General features: G+C 32.8%; 1 protein-coding gene across 4 annotated transcripts in view; it reads right to left on the reverse strand.

The window, feature by feature from the left end:
- The window catches only part of LOC126772365 (serum response factor homolog), a 246,156-nt gene extending 218,984 nt beyond the window's left edge, over positions 1–27,172 (reverse strand). For all 4 annotated transcript variants that reach the window (XM_050492713.1, XM_050492711.1, XM_050492710.1 and 1 more), the window contains exons 1-2: positions 26,643–27,172; positions 3,371–3,613 (exon numbers count right to left, since the gene is read on the reverse strand). In XM_050492713.1, coding sequence (XP_050348670.1) covers positions 3,371–3,613; positions 26,643–27,047 — 648 coding nt within the window. In that variant the 5' untranslated portion in view covers positions 27,048–27,172. The remainder of the gene's footprint in view (positions 1–3,370; positions 3,614–26,642) is intronic.
- Between the last annotated feature and the right edge of the window lie 397 nt (positions 27,173–27,569).

A 27,569-nucleotide genomic window follows, 5' to 3' on the forward strand; every position in this document is an offset into this window, starting at 1 on the left:
TTAAACAATATTCACTGTATTGGTACATTGACCTGCTATTTTTTTAATCTTTCAAGTAGGAGAATCTCTTGTTAAGAGCCTTTAACACGAGTACTTTTTTTAATGTTTTAAATGATTTTAATTTTACTTTATGAATAGTCTTTGTCCCCTTTCCACAAAGATTAATTCCCGGAACCATTACCGAAATGACAGCGCAAGTCGCGCATAAGAAATATCCAAAGTGATTGCTTAAAATCTCTTAATTTACCCAACAAATAATGATACCGCAAAATTGATTAAACGATTATCATCCTTATATCACATCTGCGGTGGGTGGATATTATCCAAAGGGTCGGAAGACAGGATAATTACAAGGCAACACGGTTATTTAAAGTGATTTTTGGTAAAGATATACAATTAAAAAATGCCGTGGGCTCATTCATGTATAGAAATCACATTAATAATAATTGCAGAAGAATAAAATCAACACATTAATTTTATTCTTTTTATTATTGACTTTCTTTGATAATATACTTTTAAATGTTATAATATTAACGTTATATAACCGTTCAACAAACATTATTTAATTTCAAAATGTTACTTACTAATGTTTAATAAAACAATAATGTCCATACAATCTACAAATCAAGATACAGATCTGATAAAGAAACAAAAAAATAGAACAATAGCTTTAGAGAGACGCTCATTAAACGTCAAGGAACGGCATGGAGAAGCGAACGATGATACTGATGATACTGTAGTTAATCCTTAAACCACACGCAGTGACGATTACAAGGCACCTATTAGTCAAATTAGCTTTATTGTTAAATCACGTAGAACTTGAGCAATCGGCTTATACACCGACAATTATGCCACACAATACGATGAGTCAACAAAAATTGCTCGGGCGTTTATCAAAACAATGGTATTGATAAGTTAATATAGGGAGGTGCGAGACGCATAAAGAGCAATGTCTAGAATAGATGCGTCTCGCTCGAGTCGCGCGCCGTACGATGGGAGCGCGTGAGTCACTATCGTAGAGGCTAACACGAGGTAGACATCTAAAAAAGTAAAAATTTACGATCTGACTCGATAGGCGACTGGCGACAGATTTTTTTTAATTGTGTTATACGTGCTCTGGGATATGATGATATAATCTATGGTACATTTCGTACTGAAAGTGAAATCTAAAAAGATGTTACGAAACGTGGCCGGTCTAAAGAATTTAAGATTAGAAGATCTCCTCGGAGTGAGGGCAGTGACCGAATTCCGCATTTATACCGCTAATTCACGCACAAGAGCATCTGCATCCTATGTGGCCGACTTGCGGACAACAGGCGCAGACTCTGCTAATACCATTTATATTCACACCAGATTGCGGACATAACACGATTAGAATATTTGAACAATCAAATTATACGAGTAACATATCTTTTATGACAGGAGAAAACGTCCACACGAAAAAGAAATAAAAAAGTTCACAAACAAACAACCTACATAGCCAGCCTAACCTACATACCTACACTTTAACATTCAGTTACATTTTTATAACATTTATTTAAACGAATAGTCTTAAAGGAACGTCGCGGGAGGTACTTATCTCTTGAAATCATAATTACCGCGTGAATATTTCAATCGGTTAGATTTATCGTCGACAAGTGAACAATAAGCGTTCGTGTTACCACGGACATGTTATTTACATTCGTCAAGAGGACCAAACGGAGTAAAAGATTTTTATCATCACGAGTCGAAACGGAAAAAATCGACGTAATCGATTTCAACATATCAAAGCTGACAAGTAATATTCGAGGTCGCAGGAGAGGCAGTGGGCGCCGGATGACTTTAAAATTAAAAATGATATGCAAATGAAAATTTACGATTAATCGTTTTACTCAATCGATGCGGAGGAAGCGAGAGGCTACTAGATACAAAATGAAGAACTGGGTGTACGATTACCGATGCAGTTTTAACGTTGCGCAATAATGAACGATCGGAATTATAGAACCGTAAGAAAAACAACGTAATACATAGTATACTCTTTAAATTTCATTAAAACTATCATCATGGTGTTATTAATTAAGAAATTGATAAATACTAATTGATTCAGCTATCAGGTTATTTAAAAAAAAGTTAAATTGACACTGACAAGTCATTTAGGATTAAATGACTTAACCGAAAGTAATTTTCAATTGAATTCTATAATCCGTCTCAACATACATACAAACGAGGAGCCTGGAGCGACGACGCGCCTTTGTAACTACTACTAGTTTTAACACCTGCTACTAGAGAGGTTATTCTTCTCGTGTTGCATTATATGACAGAAAAAAATACTAAGACACTAATAATATACGAGTTTTATATCAGATTTACTCCAATATTTCTATACAAATGAGAGCTTAGTTCGAGCAAGTAAAGTTTTTTTTTCTGTTGACAAAATGATTTAAAAATTTATAACATTTTTAAGCCATTTTATTCATACCTACACAAAAGTCATTATAGAGGCACGCTTGAATCGTCTCGATTACTATGTTCCATGTAGAATGAAAGGCCGATTCATTCATAATAACGAATCAATAGTTACAAACGAAACGGCTTCCAATTCTGTCGTTCGGAAACCTACAACCGGTTACAGACGTTAATTACAAAGCGATTTAAAATATGATTACTCGCTACCGAAATGATCGCTTTCGACACCACTCTGATGATAGACATCGATTCCATTGATAGATTCTCAGACGAATGATTTATTAAACATCGTATGTTACTATTACAACGAACAGCATAATAAAAACAAGTTATTTGAAATAATCGGTCTGTAAAAACTGAAGCGTTGAAAACTATAATCATTAATTTAATGAACAAGTAGTGTGAAATTTCTGGCAGTTAATCATTCGTTTTCAAACCGAATTTACCTGTCAATTTCGATTTGCAAACAATTATATGCAACACTCGGTTATCATTACGAATAATTCCTCGAAAGCCAATATTTAAATTACTTAAACCCGTTTTCATGCAACTCAAATCCTCGAAAATCAAGGCGTAAAAATTAAGAGCTATTTACAAATATAATAAAAGAAACAACCGTATGAAGATATAATTATTACTCTTTCTATTATTTTACAAACTTATCTAGAACGTGACTATCCCGAAGCTATCGATGCCAATAAATAGAACGGGCTTTACTCTAGTGCCATCTGAACTACCGTTGTGGATGGTGAGACATGTGGGGGTGAGAAAGGTGTGCGTGTGAGTAAGGTTGTCCTAAAGAGCTTAGGGGTAGGGGTGACGGACACGGAGGGTGTTGATGGTACTGCTGCAATGGCGATGGGGCGAGACCCGGGTGGTGTTCTATAGGATACTGCGCGGAGCCAGCGTACGCCAATTGTCTCACCTTCATATCGTCGTCTACAACGTTATATGTGAGCTCCGTTTCCTCGAAGCCTGTGGCCGCCATTCTCTGCTCGCTGGTAGTCGGCGGGTCCGGTGAGTTAAGACACGTCTGTATCAGTCTCTTTCCTGAATCTGACGTGATCATTGGCTGAAGCTTTCGTGTTGCGAATGTGTACACGTGGCCGGTTTCGGATGCGACTAGAAGCATCACCTGTGTTCCCGTTAGGGTTGAGAGCTCATAGGCCTGGAAAAGAGAAAAAAAGAGTTAGTTTATCACGGATTATATTATACAGATGAATTTATTGTTATGTGAACATTTGTCTAAATAACAGGTTCCAGTTGATATATATACATTTGCATTCCATAAACTGGTTAACATTTAGAATGACACATTGGTGTTGATTTAAATTCAGGATCATTATCGCAATATCTAGTTCTAGTAGGTCACTTTTTAGACTAACATTTTAAGTTACGAATTATCATAAATTAAAGGTTGTTGCATGAAAGTCAAGCGGTCGTGTTAAAAATATAAACTTATTAATTTCAATCTTGTTGACGGCTACAAATGCGATCACGTAATCTTCCACTTCTTTTACAACATTATTACTCTAATTTTTGTTAAGTCATGCGTTTGACGTTATATTAGAATATAATTATTCAAATGTATCTACGAATAATTTTCACCTTTCACCTATCCCACGCTTGACTCGTAAATAAACAAACATTTTCGGGAGCAACTCTCACGCCACTATTTGTATTTGCCCCAGGAATTATCACACCCACAAGCGCCACCTACACAATTTGAAACAATTTACATAGGTAGTGATTTCAACTTTGAACGTTTGAGATAAGCACGAATTCGTCTGAAGGTTAATGATTGTAGAAATTGCGGAAGTTTTAGAAGTTGGCGCTTAAATTGACTTTAAGATTAAAGCAAACTTTTAAGTACACAACAGTATATTTGTATACATATATCTATTTTATTCATTGTAATTATACTTGTTACTTTAAAAATAGCTGCCATGTTGATCTAATTGCTAGCTTATATGGCAAGAATCAGAAGACTTGAGGATCTCTACGTCGGGCAAAAAGAATATAATGATCGCTTTTTTCTTCAAGCAAGATTTTTTATTGTAGCAGTTCAGAGTTTGAATATTAACACTGTTTTGAATTGCGAGTATTAACACTGCTGAACCTCGAAAACTACATAAAGCCATTGGCCGATGTCTGAACTCCAGATTGGTGGATAAACATGTCGAAAATTTTCATCCAACATATTCGCCGTCAAGCACGAGATTAATTATAAACACAAATTAACCTTGAAACTTCGGATTGCCTCTGTATGAACCGAATGGTGAATTCAAATATTCTACCCACTGGGTCGTACTAGCTTATATAAATAATTATTTTGTAAATAAATAATGTTTAAAATTTTGTTAATCACCCATAATTAATACGATAAGCTCTATAACCTGAATTGATTTTTAGATACCTACTCCAGTAAATTTCCATATTTATCGTCTTCCTTGTATTTATAAGAATATGCAGTAACGCTTACGTTTAAAGCTCCACAAAAGGTAAATTGGAACTTTTGAGTTATCAACACGTAACAAGTTTAAGTTTTAATTACTTTAAGTTATAAATAAAAGTCTTACAGTACATTGTGTAATGGTTAGTGAATTTCTGAAGAATTGCGAAAGAAATTGCCTAAATCAATACTAAATATTTATATGAAATATCAATGATATATATATATATATATATATATAACATAACATTAAAAAATAAAGTTTTCGATTTGCAAAGTCAATAAATCCTTCCTGGGGCACGTTATTCATTTCTTTAAAAATATTTCAAAGCTATTTTTAACTTTGCCTATTAATAAATTGAATCCCATGTCAAAAAAACTTTGACAAGGCATATTACGGTTAAAATTAAGGTTGGTTTCCAAGCATGATATGCAAAAATTTAATTATTTTTGATTGACCTTGTAATTAAAAGGGTGAAAAAGAGTAACTACTGTTTTTAGTGTCGGTTCTTCTCGTTAGAATTTTTATAAACAGTGGTAGATTAAAATAAAAAAGAGACCTTATATGCTATAAAGAATTATTTGATTTGATAAACACACCTTATTTAAAATTATTTATATATTGGTCGTTTAAAGTAGTTAAAGTGGAAGTTGTTTAGAATTAAATTAAACAGATTTAAGGCCTATTTTATCGCCTTCGCTGAACAGGAAGACTGGATGATTGAAGTGGATACTGAGATTCGAAATTGCGGTTCAATGGAGAATGCTGCTAGCATTCTTGCCACCATTCATAGAGGTCATAATTTTTACCTACAGTACTAATTTTATTTTAATCAGTCTTTATATTAACAAATTTGTCATAATATATAATTTAAATAGATAGAAGATAGAAGCATGATATACCCTTGCGTTATGTATTAAACATTACCACAGTTAATAAAAAAGTCTATACAAATTACGTATCCGCTAACGATATAAATTAAACAAAAGACCTTATTAAAATGTGTAAAGACTATAGAGGTACCTATACATATAAATGTTTAGATATGAAATATAAGTTATTAAATATGACGTGTGTATTGTAGATAGTGTGAAACTGGCTGTAAGAAAAAGTATCATCGCAAGGAGTGGCGCGCGTGTCATTATTGGAGCGTAATTGAATTTTCCAACAATCAATATTGAACCGAAAGTGTTAAAACTTAAGATTACATTTCCTTTATCAAGATAACCACTAGTCCGCACTTGCCATGTAGCCGATCAATGAAATGATTGATGATAAGACAGTAATTAGTGACTCTACTCGTATCCATGATATTGGTGATAAATCATTAATAAAATGAACCTTATTGATATAGCAATAAGAGAGTATATTACTCATTGTTTGTAATTCGATCCAAAATTGACAATTACAAACGCAACTTTAATGAGCTTAGCTTTTAATATGATTAACGAGACCTCAGGGAGAAATTTTTACACGCAAGGAACATAAAAATTGCAAGACTTATATTTAACCGTTATATGACATTTCTCTTGATTGAATGCTTGAAATGGCATCCAATTACTGAAGCTCTTCAACTGTTACGAGATTCCTTTACTCGACGATCCACCAAACTCATCGAGCAGTACACACTGGCATTTTATATTTCACTTATCATTTGTGAAAGGACTTATACACATTCTATTCGTTTTTGTTCAATATTATATATACTTTCACAATTACAAACAGTTAGAAGTCGTGTATAATATAAAAAACGTTGCTTCCCCTTATCCGGAATTACGTAGCAACTACTAACCTGATTGATACAAAATAGTTTCCTATTCCTTAAAGATAGCCATAGTTATGTATCTATTAATATAAAATGGCCCATTTCGGTTTAGCATTCTATCGGATAGATTTCTGCCACATATAAATCCAACCCGGATCGAAGCAACATAGCAGAATAAGGTCCAAATCTCCTCACGAGGAGCTCTTGTCCCAGCAGTGGGATATCTATAAGATGTTACTATATTTTATTACTTTATACGAATATGAAAAAAACAAGTCAGTTTAACAAAAAAATTAAGACTGGCTCAATTTTATTCTTAATTTATAGCACTGTAAATAATTAAGTATGATTTAATGTACTACTAATGTAATAGATACTGTTTTTTTTTTAACAAAACTAAATTGATTTAAAATTTAAATTAAATTCTATCTCACAGTTTTTGATATAACAAACGATTACACATTTACAAGGGAAGGAAAGAACGCTTACTGTTTTACGGAGCGCGAATTATTATGCGGTATTTTCCTTTAATGTTATATGTACTTAAAAATACCAGTATTAACTTTGACATGACCGATGTTCTTTTTAGTTTAATTCCTTAGGGTCGTGCCCGTGATTATTTTAAAGTTTATAATAATAATAATAATAATAATAGATAAATTTATTCACCAAAAAGAAACAAAGACTAAAAAATTAAGGTACAAAACCATAAAAAAAGAGTTAACAATATCATAATTTGGTGAAAAGGTCGTAGTCTCAGCTAGGCTGCTTTTTCTACGCCGTGTACATATGCTGCCAACACAAACGCTACATTCAGTGCAGTAAAAGTATATGCATATCATATAGTATATCCATGCGAATTTAAATCAATGTTTATGTCACCAGTTACAACTACGTATTCATATTTTGGTGTTAAAAATGATATATTTTCATCTAGCGTAGATAAAAATGTGCTAAAACTAAATTTGGGAGGTCGGTAGATGACTCCTACAGCAATTATGCATCTTTTAATCTTAATTTCAAACCACTGTTGCTCAAGTGCCGAAGAATCTACTTATAGATAGGTTTTATGAGTAACTAAGTGAGTTAAATTTTCTATGATTTTCTAATATTTTTATATTTACAACAAATATTCGTATTCATTACTATAATCAAAGAAATTTACTAAAAACTAAAAATATATAATTATTAAAACTTCAATTTCCTTTTAATAAACGTTTCCAACGCAATTTCCTTGTCATCCGAAGAAAGTTGAAATTTTATATCTTATTTAAAACTCAAAAAGTGACGTTAATATATTTTCATACAATATTAAGTCATTATCAATACAGTAACGGGAAAATTAATACAGTACTTATAAATCATTACGTTACACGAAAAATAAGTAGGCACTAAAATTGTTTAAAACTTTGATTGACAGACAAAATTACGCTTCTATATTCAATTATCGTCGACGCGAGCTTTCCTCGATACAATATGAAATTTAAGTGAAAATTTGATACACTAATCAAGCCAAAATCCCGAACAATAAAAGTATCGCACTAATAATAATAATAATAATATCCTGGGACATTTTTCACACACGGCCATCTGATCCCAAATTAAGCTTGTACAAAGCTTGTGCTTATGGAAACCAGACAACTGATATACTACACATACTACTTTTCTTTTGTAAATAAATTAACAAAATACTTATATAGATAATTACACCCAGACTCAAGACAAACAGACATGTTCATGCACACAAATGTCTGTCCTGGGTGGGAATCGAACCCACAACCTTCGGCGTGAAAGGCAAGTATCTACCAACCACGCCAACCGGCTCGTCAAACTCGTCAACCGGCGCTCATTAAAAATATAAAATATATTATATAATATATCTGTATTATATTAATTTCATAGGACCCTTGCTATCTCATTCACCGGCAAATTAAAAAAAAGGGATAGCGATATTATTTATTTTTTATAGTTTTCTTTAGAGTTGAACAAGAGGATCGGCAACATTGCTATATAATGTGTTTTAACTGCCGCCAAAATCCTGAATATCGTGTTAACATTCATTAGCTCTGCATCTGGGAGGACGAAAGTGGGCAGTGGTAGTATGTAAGCACTATTTGCCTTTAACGTTGCATGAATCGTTTTTTTTTAAGAAGTGAATTCAAGTATACAAAATAAAAAGTGGACTGAATGTAAAAATTAATATACCTAATAAAAAAACCAATCACTTGTTTTCAATAAAAAGTTTATTGTGTTTCTTTTTGATCAATAAAATAACGTTACATAATATTACAATCCTTATAATTATGTATATGGTCAATAAAATAAATAATCAACCAATAAACGCGTTACTTATAAAAGTTGTTTAGAGGGTGATTAGTTAAATGATGTTGTCTTCTTCTTTCGAATGACAAATCAATAATGTCAGAAAGTGAGAAATCAGTGTTTAACGAAACACTCGATAAGAAACGTTTATAAGTAAGGCCGTTAATCTTTAAACGTATAAAATTTGGAATAATAGCAGACTATAAATGTACAAGGTGTCATTTTTACCTTTACCCGTTTAAGTTACAGTCGTTTAAAAACGGTTATAAATAAAGGAATTTGCTGTAATAATAACAGTATACCTTATATAATAATATACTTGTATTGTATTATATTGTACTTGTTTCACTTATCGTAAAATGATGAAATTGATAATATATCGTGTATTTCTTAAATTGTATATCGAAAGGAGTTATTATTCTTCGTCAGAACGAAAAATAATCTTGATGATTATATAAAACGACTAAAAATAAATCATAAAAATATGAATAAGTTTTATTACCTATACCTTTCCTGTTATATAAGGCATTTTTTATTTAAATAATAATTTTATTTTGATAATAACATGAAAATGTCAAAACTTTCAATCGATACAAACCGAGCTATATTATAACTAATCTAGCCATGACGCAACTTAATCCGTTAAGGAAAAAATTAATTATACTCATATTGATGATTGACAGATCCACTTCCCAATACGAGCATACAATGAACCACACATCTCGAAATTAAATCACGAATACGCTTCTAACTATAAAGCTTTAAGTGTTATTATTAAATGCCGCACACTTTTATGCGAGCTACTGTACATTTTTCGGAAAAATTAAGGCTCAAACAAGTGATCCAGTTAAGTCAAAAGTGATTGTTGTATCAGGTGCAAGAAATCAGAGGAACAAGTTGCCCCTGCGCGTGCGCAGAATCTTACCCCGAAATCGGTTCTTGTCAATTAACGAGACTGATTCACACAGAAAGCTAAGTTATATATTTTTGATTATAGCATTTAATTAACTTTAATAATCTGCAATAATGTACGTACGATATGTTATTATTATTCCAATATAATATATGCAAAATAAAGCAATGCAATAAAATGTAACCTAATATTCATTTAACCCGAAATATATATATTATAATATAAATAAATAAGTTGTATATCCAAAAAGATTTTTGGTATCTTTGGCTCTAAATAGAATCGTCAAATAATTAGCAAAAGATTTTTTTTCTCTATAATTTAAAACACCAAGCTTTCGACTTCACATAGTTAATACATCCTTACTGGGGCAGGGTATTCAATTCCAGAAACTATTTTGCATTTACCTAGAACTTAATTTATATCTCATGTAGTTTTTTTTCAATAAATAAGGCTTTTATACTTAACAGGATTATATAAATCATACAACAGCTTAGAGTTAGTATTCATGGAATTTCATACAGAATACATAGAATAATTATTGTATGATTATAACATGTACAATTATTGATTGAATACAAAGAGTAACTACTGAGTTTCCGAATATAAAGCTACGCCGGGGTAGCATTCTATTAAAATTATACTTGTAAAATGATAATTCAAAAGTGCTTGTAAGTCTACTTGTATAAAGTATATATTGATCTTGATTTTACAACACGATAAATTCGCATACATTGGACTACACGCACAAACGAAAAATATCCTACACCAATCAATACTCGAAATATTAAATATTATAACAGTACGAGTTGAGCGAGTCGACCGCTTTTACAAATTTAATCATCAACTTACGACTTAAGTAGGTCCTTAAGATACTGTCATAATCTATATTTAACGCTGGTTATGTCAAAACTCGTACTAATATTGATTACAAAACGAGAAACACGGTGAGGTTACAGCGCAAGATAAAGTCATCTTTGATTAATTATATTCATTGAACATAGAATAATAATCCCGTTCCATTATAAGATGTACAAAAATACTTACATTAAAAGTATTATTAAGACAAATATTATTGGAAAATGGACTTGAGAAATTTTGTAAGTGTAGAAAAATCTGACAGGAGCCTACGAGGTTTTAACAATACGGCGACAGTGTCAGTATTAAATATTGACATCATAATATAGCCGAAACTGAAGAAACACTTAACATCTTTTTTTAAATCAATAAAGTGAGGTAAGAAGCATTAATTAATAATTTAATCACAAGAAATAACTAACTGTGTCTAAATACAAATAACAAAAGTTAGTACAAGTCTGGTAAGGTGCACTCTTGTGCAAGACGATTACGTTGGCGATGAAAACGGATCTTTTTTGCCGTGATGAGATACAGCCCGATAGCGATAGCTAATAGCTTTATAAACAAGATAATCATCTTATTTAAAACTGGAAGACATTTGATCATACATAAAATATTATATGCTCTCGGAACAATAAGGAATGGTAGATAAGGGACCTATTGGTGTCATTATGGTTTATTTCCTGGTTATAGATTTAGAAAACAGATAAATTTTAACAAAAAATAATAATAATGAGCTTATAATTCACCCAATTTTTAAATATATTTTTTGTACCTAATTCGGTAATTTTCATGTGTATATCTATGAAACATTATCATTGTATACTTTTTTATTTCCTTAATTTTATAATATCCACTAAATGAATTAATATATGGTATAAAGGACTGATAAATAATTCGAAGTCATTTAAGTTAACTTATAGAACTGTAGTAGAATATAATGACGAGAGGCAATTTTTCACATATATTTGGTCGGATACAATAAAAATACCTACTTTGATAAAAATATTTATATTAATTTTTATTCTCGCTTTAAAAATGACCTACTTTTCATCTCTGCAATAGTATTTTAATTAAAGTTGAAATATATGACTGAACTTAATAATTGTATAGTATGTTGCGTGAAATATCCTAAACCTGATTTAAATGAGTGGTGACTTTGAATGTCAGTTCAATATATTTTTAAGTTATGTCAATTTAAAAGTGTCGAAAGCATTGAGTTTTTTGTCGATTTTTTATCATTATTTCTTTCATATTAACCCAGTGTACTGTAGACATGTAAAATATCGATAATTATCTTCATTTTAAAAACCAACATAATATAATTTTTGTGGTTAATGTAATAACAATAAATAAACCAGTGTTTCATATAAGTTTAAATATTTTAAAGGCGTATCGTCTTCCAAATATGTATAATAAAACGGAGAAAGACATTTAAAACGCTGGCGATGAAAAATGTCAGTCAAATCATTCATGCGTGAATAACCGCTTACGAATCGCTTTAAAAAAATATAATTTGATCATCGCAAATCGTTATAATAATATAATAATCATTACATAATTTGTCTTCTCGATGCAAAAACTTTTGCGCTCGAAGAAATAAGTGCTCGACGAACTTATGATTCAAAGAGAAATGATAAAAACAATTTGGGACAACGCATTAAGAGATGCGACATTTCTCCGACAAGTGCGACTTGTGACATGGGCCAGGAAAAAAATTGCTAATTGCAACTACAATGGAGTACAAAGCGACCGCGCTTCCCACGGAGCATCCGACAGCGCGTGCGTGCCGAACATTTCAAGGGTGCTTGTCTTTTATTGCCAAAAATTAATGCCCGGTAAACAGTCCTTAATTGCAAGCCACTCGTTTAACTCAACTTCTGAAACAAGTAGCGCCGGCCAGCGACCGAGGATTCCTCTTTCCAATAATCAAACATACTATTTGTATAAATAACAGTTTAAAATAGTTATTCAGAGATATATTAATTAATAATAGTCAACTAAGTATTACAACAACAAAATAGAGGTTAAATTTGTAACATAGTTGATCAATAATTTTGTTTATTTGTTTATTTGTTTATTTGTAAGTAAGTGAAACAAACAGCATATTTTATATTACATAAAACTTATAAAAACCTTAAATAACACACATGCCAATACAGTTTCCACAAATAATTAATCTGGAAGTGAACATATATATAAAATAGATAAAACAGTAAAATTAAATGTATGGTAATTAAAAAAAAAAAAAACTAACAAGTGTAAAAATGTATATTTTATACTTTTATATAAAGCATCAGTGTCTCTCTTACCAAAGGTTGTGTAATTTGGTTATAACGGTGATTACAGTAAGTTTTATCTAGTTTCTATAACAATTTATTTGACTTGTCCATCAAAGAATCCAGCATATCAAATGATAATTAAAATCAAATCAAGTGTATAAAAAAACTAATGTATATTTAGTTCTAAAAGCGAATCCGCATTAAAACAAATACACGACGACTAATGAATGCAAAATGCGCCTACGGCGTTAAATTGAAGTCGTTTAACATGGGTTTAACTTACGAGCCAACTGTGAATAATTATCGACACTTGCTCGCCACACATTCGTATCAAGATGCTATTAACAACAATTACTTTACTGATGACACAAATAGCAGAATTTAAGCCGCAACACTTCATAATACATTAGAAATAATATCTTTATTATTTATATTAAGTTACACCTAAGTATAAAATTTGTATTCTTATGAAAAATGTCACCTACAAATTTTAGGAATTTTTTTTTCGCGTTTTCGAAACACAATCTACTATTTCATTCACTCTTAATTTTGAGCTGGGGCCACAAATCAAATATCTTGACTTATTTAGATAAAAGTCCAGTAAAAGTACGGATGTCTACTTTCACTGGCGCCCCGAGGAGATAACCATTATCGTCGCTTTGCAAACCGTAATTCCTATGATAATGAGACGCAGACACGAGGATAGGATTATAGGAGTGGTTGGCAACATAGCATAAGTGCATGAGTAAAACCATGTCTAACGAGTATTGAAAGACACAAAAACTTACAATGATTTCTTAGATATCATCTTTATTTTTCTTAAACAAATAACTTTGTCACATTAATAATATTAACTAACGATAAACTAAAAGGAAAACGGAGTTTTTTTTTTTTTATAGAATAGGAAGGTGGACGAGCATATGGGCCACCTGATGGTAAGTGGTCACCAAACGCTCTTAGACATTGGCATTGTAAGAAATGTCAACCATCGCTTATAGCCAATGCGCCACCAACCTTGGGAACTAAGATTTTATGTCCCTTGTGCCTGTAATTACACTGGCTCACTCACCCTTCAAACCGGAACACAACAATATCAAGTATTGCTGTTTTGCGGTAGAATATCTGATGAGTGGGTGGTACCTACCCAGACGAGCTTGCACAAAGCCCTACCACCAGTGTTTGTTGTTGTCAGCAATAGAATATTTAATGTAGGTACCATATGTATGTTAGTATATTGTTGTAGTTGTTGTATGTGACAGAATAACGAGCAATAAGACAGACTACCACATATGTATTTCCTGATCTTTGTTACCAGTAGGAGTATCACAGCTGGACAGCCAGATGTCCACATATATAATTTATTTTTGTACATAATTCTATATCGTCACATAACAAGCAAGTCATGAATAATGTAAATCAAATTGAAACTATAAAATCAACAATTGATCATACCCAACAGCTTTCCATGTTAAGGATTCAAATTTGAACACTAATGAAGCACGTGTTGTGGTATAAATACAATATATAGCATCAGGGTCCGAGGAAACCCCAAAAACAGGTTATGAAAGGCCAGGTTGCCATATTTGTGAGCAGTTGTCGAGTGGATTAATCGTAAATGGTCTAAACGAGCCTTCTGCCTGTTCAAGTGTACGCCACGTGCTTTGTTTGCCATTTCAACTAACCTTACGTCATCCTACACGGAATGCAAGGATGTAATAACAGTAGACACACATTCGATTACTTTAAGTAATATATATACGATACCCAAAATACTACAACACTATTTAATTATGACATGCACTGTAAAGCAATAGCGATAACGAAAATTTATATTGAGGTGGAAAAAGTCGGGAACTAAATTCAATTCTGTTACCAAGATTTCTCGCAATTCTTTAATTATCAAGAATCTCTGAGCGAATCTTGTACGAGTTCACCAAACCCCGATTCCCATTAAATCAATCGAGAAACCCGTAATGATCAAAAAGTGAAAGTACTCGTCAGGCTTCATTATCTCTCACTACAACATCGGAAGCCACACGCTTAATCACGATTAATACACAAGGCGATCGACACTTGCGGATTGAACATCCAAAAATCAATTGCAAGAAATTCTTAAGGTCCAATGTGTTTTAACCCAACTGCAAAGTTAAAATAGCTCGGTCATGTCCAGCTTGTTTGTTTTGAGCTCATCAGACGCGACCGAAAACTTGATTACAGAAAAAAAAAGATAATAATTCAGTATGAACCAGTCGGCGGATCTTTCCTTGAATAGCGGTACTATATGTAAATTGCATACAACGAAATTCAACCAAATTTTGATCTGGCGAATGGTCATGAAAATAATATAAGAAATATAAAAAGGCAATCTAGAATTTACAGACGCAACAAGTATTTTAGATGAGATGCAATCTATACTGTTGCGAATATAATTGAAAAACCAAAAAGTAGTTGATATGCCGAGCTAGCAGCCTGTAGTTTAGTAGAAGCTGAGTAATGACTGGACAGATTAATTTAACCGACACTTAAATAATAATTACCGACCACTGGAACCAGAGCATTATCGTAACTCCGGTAGCAAGTGGATTGCGTCCAAGAATAACAACTTTAGCGCATTTAATATAAAAGTGTTATGTGAAAGGTACACGATAAAATAGCAGTTTTTGAAATGTTTTACAAAACATAATTAAATGATACATACGATAACTTAATTACATACATATTTTTCAAAAAATATATATATATTTCATAATTTACTTTCAAATATATATATTTTTTACAATAACTAACAAGATCTACTGACTAATCAGATCAGATATTTAATTAAACCGACAAGGGTTAAAATATGGCCTTTACAATCTTATGTTTAAAGAATTAAACAACCCAATCTAAAACGCAACAATAGGACCGTGAAGTAACAATGCCCAATCCACAGAACAATAGGCAATACTTGATTCAATAGAGTAATACCTTCTAGGTGTTCAGTGCATAGTTATAAAACTAAACGCACTGTCACATGCAAATTTAATGATATCGAATTGCTATCGATACCAATGGTGCCGATAATTGCACGTTTATAGGCTAGTTACCGTTTCATTCATAAACAAGCGCGATTACTTTATGAATGGCCGTCCAGCTATGCCCTTAATTTATTGTGTCAGCCGAGCAACTTCCATAAGTTTCGTGCTCGCCTATTACCATTTATCGAATGTTGCCTGTGCAGACTATCATTTTGTAGGCGCTAACTTGACCTTGATTTATGAAGTTCATTGAGAAACATTACGAAGTGTTAGTAACGTTCAATTATCTACGAACGTGACCTTACTTAGTTAAGACTAAAATATTTCCACCAGCTGGGTAGCCATTTCTGCAATATGAATGAATGAATTTATGTAATAAATATTGACAATAAATTTATTAGAAAACACAAAAAACGCTCTACACTTAGTGTACTAGTTGGAACTTATTGAATCTATCTAACGGTTATTATTTCTTTTCTTAATGGTCTCTCATTTCTGAATAAATTTAAGTGCTAAATAAACAAGTCTTATCTGTCATCTCTACAATGCAACGGGTCCGAGGGTAACAGGAGCCGACTGAAGCGCCGCGACGACGATACCATCACGCCGATATGCATCAAGGAAGACCAGTTGTCAATACATTTCACCTGCGAACTAAACAAACTTGATGGCCTGTCGGTGACCAGAACGAGTTCCCATGAATTGTGTTGCTTCCAAGACATTTTTATACTTCTGTCTGACAAGATGTGCAAGAGCTTGTTGCTTACATGTTAATTTATCTTCTATCAATCCAAACTTTATGTCAGAGATACGATCGTTACACTACAAATATCGACAGCCCACGTTGTATTCTAATTTCTAAATACAATTTCGAAAAACTACCACTTTAATTTCTCTGTAAATCGTTTTGAACTTAGACATTATGCAAATTAAACTCTGATATTTTGCTAATCTTATTTACTGGACAATTCAGACGTCTTTGCAAATAAACAAGTGGTTCCAATAAAAGGTTCGGTTGGAACCAAGCGCCTCTAAGAGATGCCGCCCTCCCTAAATGGATAATAATACGTCGTTTCCATGCTCTCAACCTACGGCGAATCCCCGAGACTCCGGGAGAAATGTAAATTGTCCTGGCACCTGACAAATAGCTTAATTAACGACAAACACGCGACACGTGAATTATTGAGATTATCCAAATGGTTCATTACTAAGCTTGCAGCGCAACGTTTATTATGCACAATTACGACCAGTTTTATGATCGTTATAGAGCGTCAGTAGGTCGCTCTAGTTTTTTTTTCTAGGTATATAATGAAGGTTTGATACGAGTGATTTCTGGAAAGATTCCATTAGCAACTTTAAATGTTTCAAGCTTGTCGCGGTTAAATACAAATGCACGACAATTTAAAGACCTTAAATGCCGTCGAATACAATGAACAAAGGGACCTGAAGGAAACGTTCTTAGGTGCCCACGAGTAGTAATTTAATAGAGGCATAAAATTTCAAGGTTATAGTTATAATGGGAATTATGTAAAGAGATTTGGTTTTTTTTTTGCAACGCAATGCGTCAGTAGGCGTCACGTGGGCGCGCACGTGATGACTTTGTGACTCTGTAGCATAAAACTACACGACCGTTCGCGTGGGCGACCGTCGCAACACTGATTCGAATAAAGCCTACGAAACGAACTTCAAACTACAAAATACATAGCAGCACATAACATTTTTGGAATAAATTATATAGGAAATCTGATAATTCATGAAGAACTTATAACCGTCGACGATTATTTAATGATCAAGACTAAAAAAAATAGAATGTTTGAAAGAAGCGCCTATAGCACGCGACGACGACGAATTCCAGTTTCACATCAAAACGTCGCTCGTTCCGGGAAACAATGAAGATAAAAACGGTTAGGTGGTTCAATTGCATAACGATGCTGACGAAACTCGAGCTTTCCCACTGAAATCTGGATATTTGGTGGATTTTTTAATTGACGAAAAACGAAAACGCGACGCAGCATCCAATGCCGCAATCAAATAAAAACTTACTCGTTAATGTTTTATGTATGATATTCGCGATGCCAATACATTATGGATGGGGCCCCGCTGGCTACGTTCGGATATTTTGACGGAACGCCAGATATCGAGGGGCTCTATGGTGGGCGAACCTCTTTGGCGTTTTTCGTGACGACTTTAACTGATAAGATCTGCTGCCGAATAACAACCGTACGTGGTCGTGTTTTCTTTATTACAATTTTAAACTGGTAAATTATTTTAAGATGTAAATAATTAACACGATTTAAAAGGAAAACAAATTTATGGGTTGTAACATCGTCGGTTTTTGGAGCTGCAATGAATAAAGCTCAAACATAACTACAAACTAATGTGTGTTAATAAAAGGTATTCTTTATAATCTGCAAAATAGGGACTACTACCATTTCTCTAAACATTATAGTCTACATTTGACATTTTTATGACGAAAGAAATTTATTTTGACTAAGCTCAAAGGACCAATTTTATCAAACGAGTACATGCAGGTGTCCAAGACTAGACTCATAAAGCTTACGTGCTAAACGTAATTTATCCCATACATTAAGGGATTACAGTAATTAAGTACTGTTTCGCAATAGCGCGTATAAATTTCTCGGTTGAACATGAAATGTATGGTTTAAAAGAATTATAGACCGTCGATCGCGTGCGCCTCAAGTCATCCATTAATATAAAGAAAATATTACATTATGTAAAATCACACACATGAGTATTTATAGATTTTTTTATGCAAATAAAGCGTTCGCTCCGTATTGATTAAAGTAAGGCTGATTTAATAAGGATCGTTAGACATGGCAGAATGTCGTTTATCATTGTATCCGATTACTACCAACTGTCGAAAAAGAAGGGAATAAATGCAGATATTCGTCGTTGGAACGTAGCCGTAAAATCCCACGGAATTGATCCCGTACTCGAAAACCGGCTCCTGCGTCACATTTACGCCTTACACATACGCGATTCGAGATAAAAGCTTAAGCGATTTTTAGCCAATTTTAAAAGAAAGAGGTTATCAATTCAGCCTTACTCGTTATGTTTATAAGTTGTTCGTTATTTTTGTCTATTTATAACCGAATGATTCTTATTAATTAATTTTATAGATTGAGGGTATAAAAACAGAAACAATGATTCGAGAACTTCTCTCGTTAGGATGGAATAACGGTGCAAAATTATTAAAATCATCGCTTGTGTAAACGACCAATAAATATAATTATAATTATTTTAATTATTTATTATCTGACCAAATAATTATTAACTGCGCACTGTCTCATTTGACCAGCAAGTGTGAGATATATATAGTTGATAGATGTATATAGTAGTGTGTTTTTAAAAAGTTATATACAACACATACACATTTACCACTATATTTAAAAAAAATCTGAATGTATATGAACATAACTGATTAAATATTACTTTAAAGTTTCAAATTTAAGTATATCTAAATGCAGGCTAATTTTAAGACATTTTCTTCTTAAACTATTTTAGTATAATAATCAAATAATAATAATAATCAAAATAATAATAATAATAATCAAAAACTGCGTCGATACATTTTTGATTAACATTATTATTACCATAACATTAGAACAGTTATTATTAAATATTTATTTAAAATAAAGCAATTTCAAGTTCATACTTAAATTCCATATAAATTATACAATGTTAAAACAATGATTAAATTAAAATTGTCGGTTATCATTTGTAATATATCAAGACTGCATATTAATATATAATTGTCACGGCTCGCCTAAGCTTGCGCATTAAGGAGGTATACTTTGTTTGTCCACAAGGTGCTCATTACAAGCGGTAATGACTGGATCTATCTGCAAGTGTAATGCAATCGTACTGAGCCACTTGGAAAAAATAAAACGTAAATATATTTATCTTATCTGTGCTGAATTGTATTAGCTGCAACCTTAGACAGATAGAAGGGTTATTTCGCACTCCGTTATAATTTTTATAATATGTAAAGTAATAATATAATATGTAAAAAAAGAAGTAGATGTAAGATGAAGTAGAAGTAGATGTAATGGTTTAGTTAAATAAGGGTATCATTGTATATTATATGTATCTCGAAGACTAATCAATGGTATTTTCTAAGTAAGCTATGTACAAAAACACAATTTGTACGTACAGTTTAAACAATACCAACTTTTTATGTTCTCATTTGGTAAATTATGGGCGCTTATGTTAGGCGTTTCGAGAAGCACATTTTAGTACAGCAAGCCTGTTGTTGCAATGTTTTTTTTCTTTAAATAATTATAAATAAGGTTTACTTTTCAAGAAATATATTTATTCCATGCTGCTGACTGTACCCGCCTCCGGGGTAATTACACGGAGATGGTCTTTAATTAAAATTTTCGGATACTTCGCTGAGTTTAAACTTCAAAGGTAATTTTTGTACACTAATTATTTTCTGCATTATTTTTATACAATAAAATTCTTTTGGTTTCAAATTTTTTAAATCAGTTATAATTCTCTTATTTCAAAACATTACTCTCAATTTAAATATTGTTTTATAATGCCAAAATTTGTCTTGAAACTAATTTTCTTTGAATTTTAGAAATTTAAAAATAACTCGAGTTATATAATATTTGATTCGTAGGCATTCGATGCGAAGCTTAGTCGCATTACGAATTCAATCAGCAACACAATTGCCTGTTACATTTGACCAAAATCTTGGTAATAGTCCTTCATAATCGTGCACATTTACAAACGATTTTCTCGAAAACCCACCATCGTGAACATTTTAGTCGTGATCACAGAGTACACTTTGATATCACCGACAACTAACGAACTAGTGTCTGACCGATAAATTCGCCGATTAGTCGACAAACTGTCCATCCTCTTGCTAATCAGTTCTAACTGCCTGTCATCTGTCTATAAGAAACCTGCGACTAAGATTGATGTTAATTCGAACATAGATTGATTTTTAAATAAAATATTTTATGTCAATTTCATATCATTTGTTTGTTCTATAGAACTGTCCAAATTGTCTTCAATACATTGCAAAAAATAGTACAAGTTAGAGGAAATTTTTAATGATTCAAGGCCGGATTTTAACGGATTAGCGGGCCCCAAATGACTTGAAAGCGCAGTTGGCTCAGCAAAGGCACAGGGTACTAGGCGCGCATAACAACGAGGCGTTCACGTTAGGTGTCGCTGGGAGGCGGGTCTACTCGCCAGACATTCCCTTTCCACCGACCAATCAATCTAACCTTCCCTGCCCCCCGATGCGCAATGAATGTACACTATATCGACGAGAAACAGTTGTCTCGCTAGAGATCTACTTATATTGGTGGAAATTTCTCTAACTCTTAACAAGTCATGAACTCCTAGTAGCTGACTTGTTTAGGCGGTCTCTCTTGGTGTTAACTAACATACAATAATTTCCATAAAAGTTAGTTTTTTTAGTTACTAATTAGAATATTCTTTTTTTAAATTTTAATTTATATTTTTGTTTTTCTTGCTTCCATGCATTTTAATTGAAATATTGCTCTTAGAATGTGGTAAGCAAATAGAAAAGTAGAAAAGGATTTGACAAAATCAAACAATTATTTATTGCGTATACTAATTGCAAACCAGCGCTAGCGCGTCGTCGACCCATATCTCGCGGCCCGCGTTTTGTAATGCTAATAATGGAAGCAGGCGCAGGCCGTGTGGTGAAGAATTTGAAGTTAATAATCCATAAGGATTCATTTCTCTAACAACACAAATAACAGTCTATTGATAATCATATCCATAATAAATGTCATTTTAACATACTTATTTCAATTTTTGAAATTATGATTTCGATGTGCGTGTGTGCCCTGAATTGATGAATTTGGATTGTGTTGTGAAAGGAAGCTCTCGTTCGAGACGGCAGAAGAGCCAAATATGGTCCCAAAAGTACTAGGCATTCAGAAATTGTAAAGATATTGTATTGATGAATATGCACACTTCCAAAATATGTCCCATATTTATTTATAATATGATTAAGTTATAAATATATATATACTAGTTATAACTATGTATTTTATAATATAATTGTCTTAAAATAAATAATGTCATCATTACATCATATTATAATAATTTGTTATTATTTTAAATAATTTGTTTAATCATTATGCCGTATTGTGTATTAATATAAAAATATTACGCTACGCAACATGTGCATGATGCAATTAAAGATATAAAACTTAGAGACTGGAACATGGTCAAATAGATAGATTATGATTGAAGTAAGAAAATATTATTTCATTGTAAGACTTATAACACTAACTCGAATATGTTAAGTCAATTAAAAAATGTTGTTATTTATGTGCTTGTATTCAACAAATGAAAAGGCAGATGTCAAAATACAAGCTAATTATTTAGATAATAGCCAAGACGCATCTCAATTTTCGTGTGCCACTTAACAATAGTTAGAAAATCTCATGATCTAAGCGTCTCGGGTCCGTGTGGGAAAATAATCTAAGTCGCAATCTACATCGGAGCTAGTTCCTAATTAATTTAGTAATCGCTCGTGACGACTTATTCCGGCCTTAGACCCAACCACGAACCTAACGAAATCACGACTCCGCCTGACAACGATAATCGTTATTTTAAATTTATTAAAATGTCCTCCTTAGGGACAATATCGGGACCCCTATATCGGACTGTATAATTTATTCTCGGAGCGAACTGAACCTCTTTAAGATGAAAAGTATCATAGGCTAAGGGTTTCATTTCTGTCCGCATTGTTGACTCATTTAGCTCTCTGTGACCGGTTTTTAGCGTCTACAGATCGTGATCTGAGCCCCTTTGACGGTCAATTAAAAATGAACTATCTCCGCAAGTTTCTGAACGGAGCGATGCCTATAATAAAGTTGAATAGTTAATACTTGTCGAGTGAGAATTATTACGTTGAAAACTTGGATGATTTTAAAGACAGAAGACGTATCTAAATATAACTATACACTATTAAATAGTTGTTTTTATCTTTCCGCATGATTCATCTAACATGCAATCGAACTGCTTATATGTATAATATACATACGCATGTACATGCAACGTTTTAAAAACAACAAGCGTAAAACTCATGAATCGAACAAAAAGTCCTGGTAACAGAAGCAATCTTTCAAATGTTAGCCGCTAACGACGTAACATACTGCTATAAATTGCGATACCCGCGTACACGGCTTACGTTTCATCCAGTTGCAAGTCGCAACTACAACCAGCCTAGAGCTACGATGTCGGCGATTACACGACGACCATCTACAATGGATCGCCGACAAATACCGACAACGGATCATGGCGCCTCGACGACTTTGCTTTGTAATTACTCTCAAATATTCCAATTGGCCTGTCAGATAGACAAGAACTTGAATAGTCTTGTATCCTAGATCTTCATTAAAAGATCGTTATAAATTGTATATTTTTTATTCATGCGGAAATATTTTGTTTTTGTATAAAAAAGATAGAAAGATAAATACTTTGTACATTAATTATAGATTTGTTGAGCCAATTAATCTATTAAAATATGTTATAATTATAACATTAATCTCACGTTTAAAAGAAGATTATATATGGAATTGTAGATTATTATTTAATATTGCTAAAAATTTTTTGACTTTTTTACATTATTTTATCGTTTTTAATGCTTCATAAAAACGAAAATTAAAAAAGGAAAATTTTGCATTCGAAATTTATAAAGATAATAAATACAATGATATGAACAAATGAATATATTAAAAATCCAACAAACTCGAGTGATTTACGACGTATAATAGGTTTTTAAATTGTTATATCATACAATAGATAAAAATTTGGTGTATTTTTATGTTATTTTTATTTTAACTTACAAATAATTTTACTGGCCTTATTTATAAATGTTATTAAGCGAGAGATTAGTTAAAGAATGCTGTATTCTTCTTTCGAATGTCAAATCATTAATGACTGAAAGAGATAAATTAGTGTTTAACCGAATAGCCGCGAAGCAACGTTTATAAGTAGGACCGATTTTCCCTTTAAAAAAATAAAACGGCATTTGGATTTATATTGGTTATAGCTTTTTTTTATTACCAGTAACGTATATTCTTTAGGAGTTATTTCCAAAACTTGTTACTTGATCTACGATAGTTCGAGTTTTAATCCGTTTTCAATCGTGCTTATCGATTAGATGTAAAGTAACCCGATAACAAGCGGATACGGGCGCTTGTTCGCTAACAAGTGACTTCTCCACCCGCTGAGAAAACATCGCAAGTCGTTTCTTTATACAAAAAGTTAAACATTTAATATAAATAAAACAACCAATGATTGAAATTAAGCATTACTCCGTTAAAAAAATACGTTATTAAAGTTGCCATTATTAATAATGCAACGCCGAATATCTCAAATAATAATATGAAGACTTTTATTGTTGTATAATTTCATAATAAGATTTAATATTTTTCAAACTTGCTTAGGTTATGTCTAAATCTAGATTAATGTTTGTACTATATTCGAGTAATGCACGTAACCCTTCAGTTATTTAAGATAAACTAGATATGTTAATGTCTTATTATCGGCGCATCAAAGTGTACTCCGTGACTGCGAGTTAGATTTGACTGACAACCCTACCATCGTCCTAACGCAGACTGGCAATAGTTCTTCTCTATAATGAAATTATTTTTGGTAAATATTAAAAAAGCATTTTTATACTTTTCTGTACAAACATACAATAACAACTAAGCTCCGAAGTTTTAATACGTATTTATACGAGGTAAGATATACCGTTGTGGCGTTTGGACTCTACTACCACTTACCATCAGGTAGAGTAGAGTCATTTGCCCTCCCGGCGAATATAAAAAAAAAAATACCAAAAACACGGACAACACGTCCAGGTGAAGACGACAAGACAAAAAAAAAATACCGAAGAAAACTAAACATTTACGTTGCCAATTGTTTCGTTTTTTAATAAATATTAATATTATTCATTTCAATAAATAAAATTTGTTTGATTGTAATTAAGACATATCTTATTATTAATTATGAAAAAATACAGAAATTTGGCGTTTAAAAAAATGTTTCCATATTACCATTTAATATTTCAATATTAAAATGGACTTATTAAATACTAAATTGTTGTTAGCGAAAAGTTATTAAAATTCCTCTTTGGATTAGAAAAAAGCCTGTTTGTAAGAGACATCCTACGCGAATGAGTTGTTTTGCTAATTAAAATAGCCGTAGGCAGATAAAACTTTGTCACCATAAACATAGCGAAGCATTGATGATTTGTTTTCAATTAGTACAATATTATATTATAACTTAAAATTATATCTTAATAAATTACTTAGAGATAAATAACATATTTTTTACGGTTATGTTTTGTAACATACATTAGGCGTTCGCCTACGGTTGTATATTAATTCGGAAATTTTAGTTTTGCAATACTTTCTACGTACTACCATAATAACGAATACCATTCAAATTTTTTAATTTTACGCTTATACTATATTTGGGAAATTAATTATTAGTATTAAAACGAAATTATTACTAGTGTGTGTAGTGGCGCCATCTATCCGAAAACACATAAAACTCCGTGTGACAGATGATTCTTAACCTACATAAATCATATGAAAAACATAAAATTTCACCACGGATCATTTAATAGGATCTTATTTATTTAGTTTAAAAGTAAAACTACGATTGCGATAATAATCTTGCATAAAAAGCAATTACTAAATACTTACGACAGAACTTTGTTTATCAGCTGACATCTGTCAAAACTTTCTTCACAAATGCTCACAAAAACACATAAAAATCGGTTTAAACACACATTTTCAGCTTCTCCGACATGAAAATATGCTCATAAATAGATAAAACATGCATTGTGATACACTTTTAGCAATATTCCATCTGTTGACTTAAGAGTAACATAACCTCTGCAAAAAAACAAACCCCAATTTTTGCTGCTTTTCCACAATAAACTCAATATTTATTATTTTATATACTTTTTCTTTATTGTTTTAGTAAGTTTAAGCGCCTTTATTTCTGAAACGGGCAATCATGTTCACTTCAAAATATTTTTTTCAAGTTTCATATGTGTTTCGCTTGTTTTAAGCAAAACATTTATGCTTTTCTGTAATATTGGTCAATATTATTTAATAAATGTTGTTAAACTTCCTCAAAGTATTATGTAAAGCTAATCTCTTTAAGTTATAATAGAATACAATCAAATTTTTAAATCTATTAAGGCATTGTCATTGAAAGATATACATTATTCAAAACAAATATTCAATTCAAATATTAAAAATAGATTCAATTTTATTTAATGCTTTTTATTAAATATTTTTAAGATATATTTAAATAAATTTTTGAATAGTTGTAGAAAGAATAACTATTTCCTAACATTCAATATTTAGTAACGCATAATTTTGAGTTGTTTTGTTACACTTTTTAAGCTGTTATGTTATTTTACACAATTTGATATCCCCTTACACTGCTTGGTTAAGAGGATAATATATTACACTTCCACACAGCTCATAGTGACCAATACTCTTCATAGGCCAACATTATGGAATATTGCCAAAAGTAGTCTCAGCGACCCACCTTCTTCATGATTCCTGTCTTCCGCTTCGAGAAAGTCGTGTATCGCCGTAGCTTATTATCAATGTACTCCATTTTAATTTTCACGCGACCTTTGGTCTTCTTGCCATTCGACGGTGGGGATTTCTTGGGCTGAAGGGATGCATAGCCATCGTCAGCGATGTCAGGCATGGCACAATGTTCTAGTCCGAGGCTCTGAGACGGTCTTTCGTCGTAGCACTGGTCTGAAGGGCGCTTCACACCAGCTCTAGGCACCGGGCAGGCCTGCATGCCCGGCCGGAGGCCTCCACCGCCGCCGAGGGAGCTTGGTGGCCGGCCCGCTCCATACATGTCCGGCACATCTCCCAGGAGTCCCATACCGTAAGGCGACCCGAAGCGGGGCTCCCGCGCTCCGCCGGGCGCGTCCATTATAACCTCGCAGTACGCCACAGTAACCGGTGCGCACACGCGCTTTACACACCTCACCGTTCGAACGCCGAACGGAGACTGACCGAAAACGCGATAGAACCGAGGGCGGGACTGACGGCTCGGCCGCTCGGACCGCGACTGACTTCGCGCGGTTCCGTCCCGCGCACCTCAACCTCTAGCCATCTCGCTCTCACGCGAAATGTAAACTCGCCTCTCGATAGGGACGGGGATATCGGGAGCGGCGTAACCCGACACATCCGTAGGAAACCGGGAACCCGCGAACGTTTCAGTGCCCGAAATCTGTTTTAAAATAGAGCTTTTATTTTGAGTTTATTTCGTAAATAGAAATAATAGAGTCGGAAGCGAGCGCTGCGAACGCGGCGGCGGAGCGGTGGGCTGGCCGCGAGCCATATTTAGACTCGAGCCGTGCCAAATATGGCAATGGCGGTCAAATGGGGGCCACTGAAATCCCTCCTACTCGCAGCTGGCGATTTTCACGTCTAATAATTAAAAACTTTGTCA

This window comes from Nymphalis io, chromosome 12 (assembly GCF_905147045.1).
Source record: "Nymphalis io chromosome 12, ilAglIoxx1.1, whole genome shotgun sequence".
Classification (NCBI taxonomy): Eukaryota; Metazoa; Arthropoda; class Insecta; order Lepidoptera; family Nymphalidae; genus Nymphalis; species Nymphalis io.